Source organism: Nansenia antarctica, assembly GCF_963989245.1.
Source record: "Nansenia antarctica genome assembly, chromosome: 20".
Classification (NCBI taxonomy): Eukaryota; Metazoa; Chordata; class Actinopteri; order Argentiniformes; family Microstomatidae; genus Nansenia; species Nansenia antarctica.
This window is the reverse complement of record NC_137693.1, coordinates 14064730-14079574: the sequence shown is the minus strand read 5'-3', so window position 1 is coordinate 14079574 and position 14845 is coordinate 14064730. Positions and strand designations below refer to the sequence as shown.

General features: G+C 42.8%; 1 protein-coding gene across 1 annotated transcript in view; it reads left to right on the top strand.

Annotated features, from left to right (window-relative positions):
- The window catches only part of auts2a (activator of transcription and developmental regulator AUTS2 a), a gene marked incomplete at both ends in the record, with an annotated part of 391514 nt that overhangs the window by 70343 nt on the left and 306326 nt on the right, over nucleotides 1-14845 (top strand). The window contains one exon of the mRNA XM_080549804.1: nucleotides 11783-12031. Coding sequence (XP_080405930.1) covers nucleotides 11783-12031 — 249 coding nt within the window. The remainder of the gene's footprint in view (nucleotides 1-11782; nucleotides 12032-14845) is intronic.

The following is a 14845-nucleotide window of genomic DNA, read 5'->3' as shown; positions in this document are numbered from 1 at the left end:
GAGCCTCACGGTTCAGATCTGGGCTCCCCATCTCCAAACCTCCTCCTGCGAGGCTCGCAGAGAGAAATTAACTCACCATAAGTTTGCTGTTCAACAACTCACACACAATCACACAATCAGGACAACACATCACTGCACAGAGGATAATCCTGTGATCCCGTCTCTCTTTTTCCTGTTCTGTTTGTCTCAACAGAGGGAACAAAATGTGTTTGTCTTTCTTGTGATAAGGCACGTGCCAGTAGATTGTCCAGACTGTGTGTGTGTGTGTGTAGGTGTGTGTGTGTGAGCTTGCTTGGCATGTTTTGAAATCTGCTGCTAAGCCCAATATTGGCCTGCAAGTGCCGTCATAAACATGGGAGACAGACAAAGACAGAGACACCTTGTAGATGGTGTGTCTGGAGGGGGGTCATTTACTGGTCCTCTTGCCCACTGTAGAGGCCTCAGACACCCTTGCGTCAGTACACTCGAGACGTTGTCTTATCTGCACTTAAAAGTGTTCACTAGCAGAGTTGGAGCGCTCCGGCTCACCACAGACACCGGAGAGACCTTTAGAATGTGATACAGTGGAAATTAACTTAGGGGGTATCATTCTAGACAGCTCCAGTGAGCAGTTCCCCCTCAAGCCTGAGTTAATTTAACGGCTTTAAGCTGTTAGAACATTTTGAGACACTTAGTGCAGGTGGTTGATGTTATCAGGGTGTGTTTCTCTGTCTTTATTTAAGGGTTAGGAGAGAGTCAAGTACATTCTCCATGCAGACGTCTGTGAGCGGTTCCTTTGTGGCGGTCTCCCTTCCCTGGGAATGAGTCATGGTTGTTCAGCATTCTCCTACTCAACCTTTACAAGCAATGATTTGCTCTTTGGAGGAATTCTCCGCTGCCTTTATGTCTGGCTCTATGCTAGCCTTGCTATACCGCTCCTGGTTTAGATATGCTGTGTAGTACATGACTAAGCAGAGCAGAGCCTTGTCTTTGCCTCCCAACATAGCATGGATCAGCAGCCCCAGCCCTGAGTGGTAGGGGTGTAACGGTACGCAACAATTTCGGTTCGGTACGTACCACGGTTTTTAAGTCAGCTCCAGGGACATTTTCGGTACAGCAGGGTAAAAATTCACAAAATATATATACCGGTATATATATTCTTTTTTTTGCCCATTATTATTAAACAGTGGTTTACTGTGTTTGAACTGTACTGTACTTGTATAATAAAGTTACATAGTAACTTACGTAGTGCACAGTTACTGTTAAATAACTGGGTGGCCCTAGATGTCCACCCATCAGTCATGAGAGCGATAGCAGACCTTGGATAGGTGGTGGACAGCTGTAGTTTGTGCTTGTGTATAAAGGGCTGGTATGATTTACTGGCTGAAATGCGGACGAGAGGGAACTACGTAACGAGGCTCGATTACTTTCAACATGAGTTTGAGTATGGACTGCTGCTATAAAAACACTTTTACACGCTTGCTATCGCTCCACGGCAGTGATTCGTTTGCTATGAGAACCCACGTTACCCACAAACCGAATACAGCTCAATTGCTGTACCCTCCCTGCACTGTCGAAACGTCAACACACAATCAACTTTTGATGTCAAACAAACACACTATATAATATGAAAATAAAACACTGAAAATAGATGACGGGTCAAACATAAGACATACATTTATTCCCAGTGATTATTTCTAACAGTCATGGACATGATCTAATAAACTCATACAAGTGGTCACATGACCAACTTAAGCCCAATTTATATTTCTGCGTAAAATCTACGGCGTAGCCTACGCGCACCTCTCCAAAAATGTAACTACGCGGCAGTGCCTACGCAGACCGTAAGCACTGTGATTGGTCCGCTTGGTAGCACATGATTCCGACATGATTCCAACTCTCTCGTAGGACAAAATGCGATAGCCATGACAGAAATGTCATTTACTTTTTCTGTAATTACTTATTAATAAAGATTTGAAAAATTATGATAACCATCATATTATCTTAGTTTAATGTAATTTCAATGCATTATAGACATTTTCTTTACAACAAGCATAACAAAAAAACCGCTATTATGCCGCTATGAGTACACCGACCAATGCGACGCAGACCAACCAACGCAGAACTATAAATTGGGAGAGCCCTTGCGTAGGCTACGGCGTAGCCGTGCGTAAATTCGACGCAGAAGAATAAATTGGGCTTTACTCATCTTAACATTACGTTATGTCTGACTCCAAAATACTTTTCACGGTTAGTAATGATTGACAATGCTTTGCACATCCCTGTGTGACAATCGATCATCTCGGATCCTAGATTCCATTAAGGATACCCAAAACGCTATTTTACCATGCCTTCACGTTAAGATAAATTGGCTTGCGAGGAGTTTACTCTTATGCCAATTCGGTTGTTAAGTCGTGACGTGTTTCCGGGTCCAACGTTGGCTGAGGCGCTCTCTTCGAAATGCTGCAGTAATAATAATAATTCATTATATTTGTAATAGCGATTTTCCGAGGCTCAAAGACGCTGACAATATGGGAAAAACGGGAAAGTGCTGTGTCCCTTGTTGTATAAATAGATCTGAGTCTAAAAAACAATTGAACTGTCATTCTACCACTTTAGTACACTGGTACTCTGGTGCAGGGATTTTTTTATTTGGACCCGGAAATTGCTAAATGTCACGCGTGACATCAGACTTAACAACCGAATTCAGAACCACAGCAGACCACTACTGACCATCTCTCTGTGGCGTGTGCGTATACTGGCTGAGGTGACTTCAACACACTTGTTGTTAATGCTTTGGCCCAACACACAACACAGTTCTGCACGTGTGCTGTGCAGTGGGTAAAAGAACGCCACATTCGTTCGGTTCACAGGCGAAACAAACCGAAGGACCCGTACCGTTCCACCCCTACTGAGTAGTGGATATATATTTCAGTAACGTCTCTCATGAAGTAGGTGGTGGGCCGAATGCGTTTATCGCGAAGTTTATCTTTTTCCATCTACAGAGTAAACGATCTCTTACATACGATATTAAGTAATTCTCTTAAGTCTATAACAATTTTGTTTGCAGCTGTATTATGTCGGAGATTTTCACAAAGTTATTTTTTAATAGTCTGTCTGCTCAGGCACATCGCTGGTCGCTCTAGTTGATAAACCAATCAGAATTTGAGTACGGCTTCATTAGGACCCCGAAATGTAAACAATGGCTGTTAACCCTAGCAACTGACTGGATGTTAACCCTAGCAACCGCGGGGAAATAACGAGATGTGATGAATTATGGAGTGTTGTATGCATTTAACAAACCGAACGGACAATATTACAACATTTTCAGATGCAAGTTGGACCAAATTTGTACATTGTTCTCTACAGTGGGTGAATATTCACACTGCAGAAAGCCAAATTGCAGAAAGGGCTGTAAAAAAAATAAAAAAAATATAACTATAGGTATTATATATATTTGGGAGGGGGGGGCTCCCCTGGTGCTAGGAAAAAAAATACTAAAAACAAGAAGGGAAAAGAGCTGGTTTACATAAATAAAGGCTATATACACTATCCACTATACTATACTATACAAATAAAACACTGTGCTGTACTCTATGCTATGCTATACATATCCTAACATTTCCTATCTCTGAACCTTATGTACCCGAGGGTTGTCATATTGCACATAGTATTATTGCACATTCATTTAAAGTGTCGCAGTTTGCAGGTTTGAAATGTTCACAGTTGTGTTTCAGTACAATACCAGAGGAAGCTCCACGAACCACGTTCAACCGCGTTGCACCACAAACAAGGGGTTAAACTCGTTTGCAAACTATGCAGTAAAAATGTGGAACGCCCTTCCTATAATCTTAAAGGAGTGCAAAACACTGCCCACCTTCAAAACCACTCTCAAAAAACATTTACAGGAGGCTGCAATCTGTAACTGGACCCTCTAAATCAAAGATCAGATTAAAAGACCCGAACTACCCACTGTACATACTTTGTGTTTTGTCCCCCGCCCCCACCTGTGGTGTATGTCCCCACCTGTCCTACCCGCTGTACATACCTTATGTTTTGTTGTATTGTTCTTCCCATGATGGATGGATGTTTATCTTGTAGATAGTAATAGTTATTTGTCTGTATTATCTTGTAGATAGTACTAGTTTTTTTGTCTGTATTACATGAATTGAGAATCAAGGACCCCAATTGAAATAAGCCAGTGGCTTTCTTGGGTTTTTATCCTGTTAGTTGACCTTGTATGTAATATGTACTTTCATGTACCTACTTCTGCAAATCTTCTAATAAAGTTTTCAATCAATCAATCAATTGCACTTGATTACAATCTAGTAGCTGCCATCAAATTGTCTAGATTGTCCAGGGCCTAGAACCTAGGTATTTGCTGTGTTCAGGGCCTGAATGGCCCTAGGGTAGAAGCTGAGCTTCAGTCTATTTGTCCTTGCGGACATGGTCCTGAACCGCCTGACCGAGGGCAGCCGAACAAAGTGTTCGTTCCCAGGGTGGGATGGGTCTCTGGAGATCTTGGAGGCCTTCCTGAGGCAGCGTGTGTTGTACAGCTCTTCCAGAGAGGGGAGGGGGGCGCCGGTGATCTTCTGGGCCGATCTCACGACTCTCTGTGGCTTTGCAGCTGGAGAACCACTATAACCACAATATTGGCTACCATAGACAATGCTATATGCAGTATGCCAACATACGAAACATTGAAAGAGCCCGCAAGAGAAGGGAAAAATCAGTACAGGAGGCTGCAGGTGTGTTTTATAGCAATATAAGTTATTTATAAGAACAATATGATATAAACAAGCTAAGATATGACATGAACAAGATATGAACAAGGCATCAATGGGTCAGGGTCAGCCCTGTCAGGTCAGGTCCAGAAGATGTGCAGTGCAGTCCAGGGCTGAGCATCTGGGGTTACCTGGGGAAACAGATTAGGAGAGTTGTAAATAAACTAGGCTATAACTTTGGAAGCATTACTATTACAATGCATAGAGTATCATATGTCTCTCTCTCTCTCCCTTCCCTCCCCCCCCCCCCTCCCTTACAATGTAGTAGAAGCAGAAGGTCAAACTGAAAATGATACACCACCAAAGCCTAGACTTCTCCGCTCAAAGACTACCACTACGTTCAGCCTAAATAAAAAACCACATCTTCTTCCCGCCCAGTGCATAATATGCAGACGGGACAAATATTTCAGTTTTAGAGCTTGTATACTGCTCCTGCAAAAAAACTAAATGTGTGAAAGGGAGATGCACATGCAAATCTAACAACCTACCATGTACAGACACGTGTCTGTGTTTGCACTGCGAAAACACACTAGTGTTATAAATGTTCTCTAAACACTTGAATCTTTGTCTAGTCTCGTCAATTATAGGCAAGGCAAGTGAAGATACATTTAGTCTGGGTTTTGTCTTACCAGCTCACCTCGTAAAAGTGAGACGATTGACAATATCAAAAACATGCTTGCACACACATATACTGTAACGTACTCACACACAAGTTAATGTTACTGGTCCCAATTTGGCACAATTATTACTGAAATGATTGAGAATAGACATAGTTGACATTGGTAACTTAGCTATTGTACCCTTTAAAGTTAGATAACTAGCTTGTTAATTCATTAGCTTCACAATCGCGGGTGACGTTTGGTTGGATTTTTCACTAAAATAGCATATTAGAACATGTTTGTATTGACACAACATGACATGGACTTGTTCATTAATATGTGATATGAATTAGTATGACGTGCAAATCTTACCTGAAACATTACTTGACAGTAAAGTTATCCGAAACAACTCAGTCTTCTCGTCTTTCCAGATAATACGTTGTTTACTTCCTAGTTCCGTATTTTGAAGGAATATCATTGGCAGACGTCAAGTCAGGTGACGCTTTAACGGGTTTTGATTGGTTAGCGGCATAGTAGCCCCAATCATTCTCCTTATTAACTTATGGATCGTAAGTTTACTTTTCTTAAAACGTTGATCGACCAACGTCTACCAACTGACGGAAACATGTTCCAAAAAACCCGATTTAGCTTATATGAAAAAATCAACTAGTCTGTAGTTGTAGATCGATCATTTCACAAACGAAAGCAGATAGACAGCTTCGGCCCACCGCCTAAAGGGAGAGCATGTCCGTGAAGAGCCGCTGACCGGCTGAACTGAACCATGGGAAGTTTGGTTTTACTTATCGCTTTGTCTCCAGGCAAATGCAGCAGAGCAATAAATAGGCCTACACGTGAGGTGAAAAGAGAGTGATGCTGTGTGTTTTATTGACTGACAAATATTGTGCGCAAAACAGACGGTTGGTTCTAATTTATGGCTAGAAGCTTTGATCATGAGGGATTCTACTTGACAAGTGTAATTAGTGTTAATTCATTTGGAAATCTTTATCATCTGCTTTTGTCTTGTTTCAGCATGTTTATTGTTACACACACACACACACACACACACACACACACACACACACACACACACACACACACACACACACACATACACACACACACACACACACACACACACACACACATTTTAAATGCTTTATTTATGTCCACATAAATACAAAGTGCATTAAGACATAAACACTATCAGTGCAATCAGTTCATTGGTACAGTTGATGTCTGGAGCTGCTCCTGCAGCCTGGTTCATTAAACAGGCCTTCACTGTGTGTGGGTGGTCTTTCTCACTCACACTGACGTCATGCTCCTTTAACTAGCCCTAATAACACTGAAAGTTAGCCTGTTAAAAAAGGGCTTTAACACGCGCACTTACGCTATTGTTTGGCCCTGCTGACAAGCCCTCAGCTGTAACTACTTCACTGTGCTGCAGGCTGAGGCCTGACAAGCTGTCGTTTGATCACACCCGTCGCCTCAAAGCGTTCCAAAATGCCAGGAGGCGCAGAGAGAGTGTTTTTAAAGTGTAGCACACTGTAAGACAGTGACTTTAGAGCAGTGAAGCCAAGCTGAGCGGGAGGTGAGTTTCGAAACCTGAGTTTTGAAATCCTCTGGAAAGGGAAAAAAGAGAGACTTGACGGCTTTCCAAGGGGAGTAGCAGAAGAACAGTCCTAACCAAACACACGCCTGCTCTTCTGTTCCAAAGAGAGATCTTTTCTTTTTAATGTATTGCCACACTGTGTTTATAGAAGGGAGGGTTACATAAGTTCACAGGTGACTGAAAGATCATTGTGTTTACTGTAATCAATGGACTGGAACAAGCAGTATAGTAATTTAGTCTTTTTCTGGCAGTCTTGTTCAACATAATCTTAGGGAATTTTCTGTAGGGGATGCATGCAGTCATTCTGTTTCTATCATTCTGTTACCGTTGCCTCTGTTAAGTATATACTGTTTATCATAACCCAGGGAGATGTTATGGTAATTCCGTTACTAAACTTTGAATCTGCTTAGTGCTTCAAGTAAATGTTATTTTTAATTATTTTGTTGTTGGAATTGTGCATGGAGTTTTTCGTCAAACTTTGCAACTATGTTGGAATTGCCTTGAAACAGGCTCACTCTCACATAATGAAACACTTTGAGGAGTCTTTTCAGCATGTAAACTGATTTGTTCTGTTATTCAATTCCATACCCTGTCCTGACAGAGAATGATGTATCTGGAATTTGTCCTTCAACTGTTATAAGAACGTAGCACATACGTTTTACAATAGAGGCAACCAATTAGTTAAGAAGCTTAGAACCACACAGAAAGCTTAAACAATGGGCACTTCACAACCCCCTCTTAACTTTGCCACTAATTTCTCTGTGCGGACAATGCTTGTCATGTTGCATTGTTTGTGTTGGATGTGTGTAGGAGACAAAGGAGAACACGATTAGTTGACGCATGCAGTTGTTGAAAATTAGACTTTTGCAATGGATGTGTGAATCAGAGGCAGCACACCCACCAGGCCTGTTCTCCTCAGCCTACTAAAGCCCTATGCTCCTGCACTGCTGTACCGGTCAGTGTTATACTCAGCCTACTAAAGCCCTACGCTCCTGCACTGCTCTACCTGTCAGTGTGTAGTAGCCCACTGGTGAACTGCAATATCACTGAAACTTGTGAATATCATGTTTTAGTCCTAAACTTGCAGCAACAGTTGTAATAGCACTATCATGAAGATTGAGAGGTGTGGAGGGCACTCTTTCTCAAGCTACTCCACCATGCTGCCTCTCTCCTTCCTCTAGATGGATTTACCGCCCCTTTGTGTGCTGTATGATGGGGGAGTGATGTGTCGGGGGGGGGGGGGAGAGAGATTAACTGCTGGTTTGACATCTGAATCAATCTGTCCTGTGTAGTACTTGAAGTGATGGATCGTGATAGATAGGAAATTGGTTAGCTCTCTACTGATTTGATCATTGGCTCAAAGTGATTGAAAATTAAGCTTTAAGTGTATTCTGTTCAAGGCTAAAATAAACATGTAAAATAAAATAAACATGGAACCCTCTATTTCCTCCTTCCTCCTAAGAATCCTCTTCCTCCTTCCAAACCTGGCAGACAAAGGTGCCCAGGCATGGCCAACGCTAGGGCAGCCCTGTGAGTTCAACAGGCCAAAACAACCCAGGGGGTGAAATACTGTAGGAAGAGTTGAAAGGAGAGGGGGAAACACAGCCGAGAGAGAGAGTGACAGAGAATTGCAGAGGGTCCCTAACATGAATACCGGATGACCTCCACATTACCTCTCCTCTCCCATTTAAGTATTTAATTAATTTATTAATTTATTAATGTATTAAATTAATACAAAAAATGTTTATTTAAATACTAACCCTAACCCTAAAGTATTATAAAGTGGTTGCATTCAGCCTCCATAAATACAAACAGTCCAGAGGGTAACTATGAGGAAACCTGGGCATGGGAACCTGCCCCATGCAGCACACTTGTTGTCAGCGCTCTGGGTTTCCCAGGGCCGTGTCACGTCATTAGGGCAGACGTGGTAGTTTCACATCTGTCATTTAGCAGTGACTGTACGACTGTACCTCCGTACTGAGGCGTCACGACGACTGCCTGTCTGGTCCTTACTGAGGGTGTGACACCAGAGGTCTGGTCCTTACTGAGGGGGTTACACAAGAGGTCTGGTCCTTACTGAGGGTGTTCTACCAGAGGTCTGGTCCTTACTGAGGGTGTTCTACCAGAGGTCTGGTCCTTACTGAGGGTGTTCTACCAGAGGTCTGGTCCTTACTGAGGGTGTTCTACCAGAGGTCTGGTCCTTACTGAGGGTGTTCTACCAGAGGTCTGGTCCTTACTGAGGGTGTGACACCAGAGGTCTGGTCCTTACTGAGTGTGTGACACCAGAGGTCTGGTCCTTACTGAGAGTGTGACACCAGAGGTCTGGTCCTTACTGAGGGTGTGACACCAGAGGTCTGGTCCTTACTGAGGGTGTGACACCAGAGGTCTGGTCCTTACTGAGGGTGTGACACCAGAGGTCTGGTCCTTACTGAGGGTGTGACACCAGAGGCTCTTCAGCCTGTTGCAACAGGGAATTGAACCAAACGAGTCCCCTGTACACATCATGGAATTGATTTGTTCCATAAGTTTAGCCTTGGACAGCTGCAGTACACAGCTGCCCCCCCCCCTCCCTCTAGGATAGACAAAGTACTGGACAGGTTAAAAATAAAGACCTTCGTTCATTCCTCAGTGGACTCTACATACTAGCGGTCACATGATCACCTACCATACGTTACATTATGTTATATCTGACTCCACTGGCGGACTCAGGGGAGGGGGCAGGGGGGGGCGCCCGCCCCTCCTGGTGCCCCCACGGTTGAAAAACGTCTGTCTTAAGTGCCCTTTTGAGTGTCAAAAATGCCCTTTTGAGTGGTGAAAATGAGAGGACATGCCCTATTGGTGCCCCTCCAATGGTCTAAACTTGACCATGTGCCCCCACAGTTGAAAGACGTCGCACTAAAGTGCCCTTTTGAGTGGCAAAATTAGAGGATGTGCCCTATTGGCTGCCCTTCCAATGGTCTAAACTTGACCATGTGCACTGATGGGGTCCCATGTTGTGCAGTAGGTGATAACCTGCTCACAATGGTGTGCTGTTTTAGCAGAGCCTTTATCTAGTCCACAACCTTCCATGAATGAGAATAGAAATGAGAAATGAATGAGTGTCAACAAATGAACCAGTTTAATAGTTTCAAAGAAGCATCTGAAATAAACAAACTGTAGTAAACGAATGGAAGTTTAACCATAAGTCAAGGACACACGGGAGACCGGAGCTCATAGGTTTAACCTGTCCTCGTCCTTAAATACCATCCCAACAATAGGACATCATAGACATCGATGGGAGAGGCCTGTAGGCTTGTACTATATATAGGCCTGTACTATATGGAACGGATTGAGTGTGGAGCTAAAGCGGTGTCCAAGCATGACCCAGTTCAAAAAGCGGTATAAAAACATGGTTTTCACCAGGTACGAGGAGGAAGAAGGGCTTTGATAGTTGTTGTTTTCACAGATTATTTGTTTATTTACATGATCTGTTTTCTATTGTTGGTCAATATGTAAATATGTAAATACATTTGATTTAATAAAAAAAAATGTTTTATTATATTTATATTGAAGTCAACTGCTGATTATTAATTATGAATCTCTGTTTATTGGAGAAGGGGTAGGATTAAATAAGCTTATGCTTCTTCCTACTCCTTTTCGGACATGTGAAGTAAATAGTGTTTTTTTTGTTTTGTTTAGTTTTTTCTTGTTTTTTTTTTTCTTTTTTTTTTTTTTCTTGTTTTTGTTTTTGTCTTTTGTTGTTATAACTATTTCTCTCTACACATGTTCGAAATAAATGCTTTCATTCATTCATTCATTCATATGTAGGCCTGTACTATATGTAGGCCTGTACTATATGTAGGCCTGTACTAGGCTATATGCTTTACAATAGCAAAGGAACTGGTTTAGAAGAAGGTGATCACCCAATCTCTGTCTAAATATATATGATATTTAGATCATGTGGCTGGCACCACCAACTCCATCTACAGGTGTGTTTTCTGAAGCTATTGCAGAGTGTACTGTAGGAAGGGCCCATGTTAGGAGGAGAAGAGTGTTGACAGATTGCCCCCTGCACGGCTCTGTGAGCCCTGATGGTGTGCTGCTCAGTAGCAGATATCTGGTTAAACTCACACACAAGTTCTGCTCTCCTCCCAGAGAGTCTCCGGTGACAATCTACGTAGATGTAAGGTGTTGTTAGTGTTTAACAACCCCCCACAGGGGGCTCTCAGTAGGGGAGAATGTTCACTCTGAGCAGTGCTCAGTGGAGAACGGTGTTCGTAGTGATTTCAGTATCTAGGTCTATTTTTAACTGTAGCGTTGATAATCATCATAGCAAGCTCCTTTTCTCAGGTAGAGAGGACTGATCAAATCTTAGTTTGTATTAGGGATACATTAGGGATTTATTTTGCAATTTTTTGTACCACTGCATAAATTACCGTATACTGCATACCGGCAGTGTTTTTGTACCATAAATGAAATAAATGTAGCTTTTTATTCATGCTTATTTGTGTAAAATGTAAAATTATTATTATAAAAATGACGTGTTTGAAATTGTATATACTTTATGTTACGTAATATTTCCTCATTTCATGTGTCATTTCAAGTCACCAATCAAAATGTTCAGACTGGCTGAACTTTCGGTCCATCCCTAGTTTGTATTTCAATAAATCATTTGCTCCCAAGCAATAGTGTGTGGCTCGATTCTCACTTTAAGAGGCAAACTATTTCAGGTTGTATCTGTTTGTATTACAAGAGTCAGTGACAATAAGCTATTAAGATATGGTTTGTCTCAGTGTAACCATAGTAACCGCGTCCTCCACTTGTCTTTCCAGAAGGACGTGACCTTGAAGCCCCAGGAGCGCAGGGACAACCAAGCCGGACCGCTGCACAAGAAGAAACCCCCCAAGTTCCCCAACGGTCTGAGCCTGGACCACAGCACCCCGGGCCAGCTGAACCACCTCCACAAGCACCACCACCACCACAACCACCACCACAAGTCAGACCAGGAGAACAACCCCCGTCTGGGTCTGACCCACACCTACGGCAAGAAGAAGAAACACCCGCAGAAGAAACCCAGGCCGGTCAGTAACACTCTGCTCTGTCTCTCTGCTCCTGCTGTGGGCTTTTAGCTGCTTAGCGCAAACGTGGAATGGAAGTATGTGTTTGAACTGTTGCAGTGAGAGATGACGTCCTGATCTCTAGTCCTGATCTCTAGTCCTGATCTCTAGTCCACAATCAGACTTCCTGTGGTTTCCTCCGGTCATAGAGGAGGTCATAGAGGAGGTCATAGAGGAGGTCATAGAGGAGGTCATAGAGGAGGTCATAGAGGAGGTCATAGAGGAGGTCATAGAGGAGGTCATAGAGGAGGTCATAGAGGTCATAGAGGTCATAGAGGAGGTCATAGAGGATGTCATAGAGGTCATAGAGGAGGTCATAGAGGAGGTCATAGAGGAGGTCATAGAGGAGGTCATAGAGGTCATAGAGGAGGTCATAGAGGAGGTCATAGAGGAGGTCATAGAGGTCATAGAGGAGGTCATAGAGGAGGTCATAGAGGAGGTCATAGAGGAGGTCATAGAGGTCATAGAGGTCATAGAGGTCATAGAGGGGGTCATAGAGGAGGTCATAGAGGAGGTCATAGAGGTCATAGAGGAGGTCATAGAGGAGGTCATAGAGGAGGTCATAGAGGAGGTCATAGAGGAGGTCATAGAGGTCATAGAGGTGGTCATAGAGGTCATAGAGGAGGTCATAGAGGGGGTCATAGAGGAGGTCATAGAGGTCATAGAGGAGGTCATAGAGGAGGTCATAGAGGTCATAGAGGGGGTCATAGAGGAGGTCATAGAGGTCATAGAGGTCATAGAGGAGGTCATAGAGGAGGTCATAGAGGAGGTCATAGAGGAGGTCATAGAGGAGGTCATAGAGGAGGTTAGAGGAGGGGTGCATTGTCAGCCAGAAGTTGTGGGCTTGATGGTCAACGCAGGGGTTGAATGATGCTTGAATGATGTTTAGATGTTTGAACACGGTTCCCATATCTAGATCCTTCTACAGTACCTGGGTTTCCGTTAACCGGTAATTACCGGTCTTTGTCCGGTAAAATATGTTGAAGTCCGACATATTTAAACCTCTTCGGTCATAATGTCCGGTGAAAATAATTCCCTTTAAGCATGAAACACGCACTGTCGCTCAATACAAAGACGTAATTTCACCGAAAACTAGAGGGTGGCAACATAAAAAAAAGAAAAAGTGTGCCCTGTTTACCCGTACCTCCGCCGTTCTGTTCGTGGTGATTTGAGAGGCAATAGATTATTTTTGCCCCGCGCATATTGCCCTGTAATTAGACCACGCGACCACAGCTCCGTTGTGTCTCTTATTGTCCAAATGTTCCCTGAATTTTAGCTGCATGTTTTTCCAGCATGTAAGTTGTCAATAAAAATTTTACTCCCCTTCTTTCCCCCTGCCAATACTGTGTCGTTTGTGACATTTACCAACGTTTATGCTATGAATAGTTCGAAGCTAGCGTTAGATGCGAGGCTGCTCGGGAACATTATTTGTTTCACAAAATAGCCTGATTTAGTTGACCATGAACATCAGAGACTAGACTACATTACGAATGTTCATTTAAAATACTCTATAGCAGGGGTCGGCAATAGGCGGCCCGTGGGCCATTGCTGGCCCGTCACCAATAATATTTGGACCAGCAGATTATTTTGAGAATCCACTTTTTTTTTTTTTTTTTTTTTATAATAATATCGGACCGACAGTCCCACATATAGCGCCTATAATGTCCGAATAGAGAATCGAACTCCACCTGAATAATGCTTATTGTACTTTTATCCATGTTGAGAGTGAATGACACAGGGACAGACAATCAGGCAGCAAGGTGCACCGAAGCGCACTGACGCTGAACCCCTCAGAGTGAATCATAAGCAGGTGGACAACGCGTCACGGTTCTGAAATAGCCGACATACCGTGTGTGGTTTGAACAAAATAACACGAGCTCAGTAAGCCATTCAAACGTAATGTTTACGTATATGTGACTGCAACACACATATGAACAGTAACAACGCAAATTCTGTTTAATTTTCTGAAAAACATTGAAAACAAAATCGGCGCAAACAAAAAGCATCTTCCATCGGTCAGTATTTGCTTGATATCTGGTGATATTGACGTCACTTTAATCCACAGGCAGTTCTCAAGGTTTTTATGCATCCATCGATTCCTCTCGTGCGTCTTTATCGCATTCATTGACGAAAAGGACGACTCGCATGTATAGAAAGGGAACATTGTGAGCACGGAAAATGTCTCTCACAACGGCTTTGCATTGATGAAACCAGGTAGGATGAACGTATAGTTCGCTGTCCATTCCTCTTTAAATGCCCTGTTTCCACCGTCAACTTTCCTCTTTAGACCTTTGGAGAGTGACATTATGTTTCTCTTGCTAGCAGGTTAAATGTTTGGCTAACTTCACCCGGCACGCAAACAACCAATCCAATAATAATGTGACCTTGTCTGGGAGGAGGGGGGAATAATTATCAGAATGAAACTATGTTACATCATTATTAGAATAAGTTAGGCTACGCTACATCGTCAGTCCACACATTTATTATTCAAAAATATGGAAAAGTGTGAAACTACGTTTCAACGTTGTTGAGAATCACAACACAAACTCGCTAGTCAAGCCAAAATACTGCAACATAATGGATTGGACAGCTACCTAGTTAACTAGAACACTACTTTACATTGTTAGCAGGTTCACAAAACAAGCTGTGTTAGTTGACTAGCGATGTGTACAGTCGAAAGAAACGTCAAAGCATTAGAACGTGTCACATTTTTAAACAATCAATTACTTAAATTAGCCTTTGATTATGTTCGGGCCCGCTATCTAGTGGCTCCAAAAA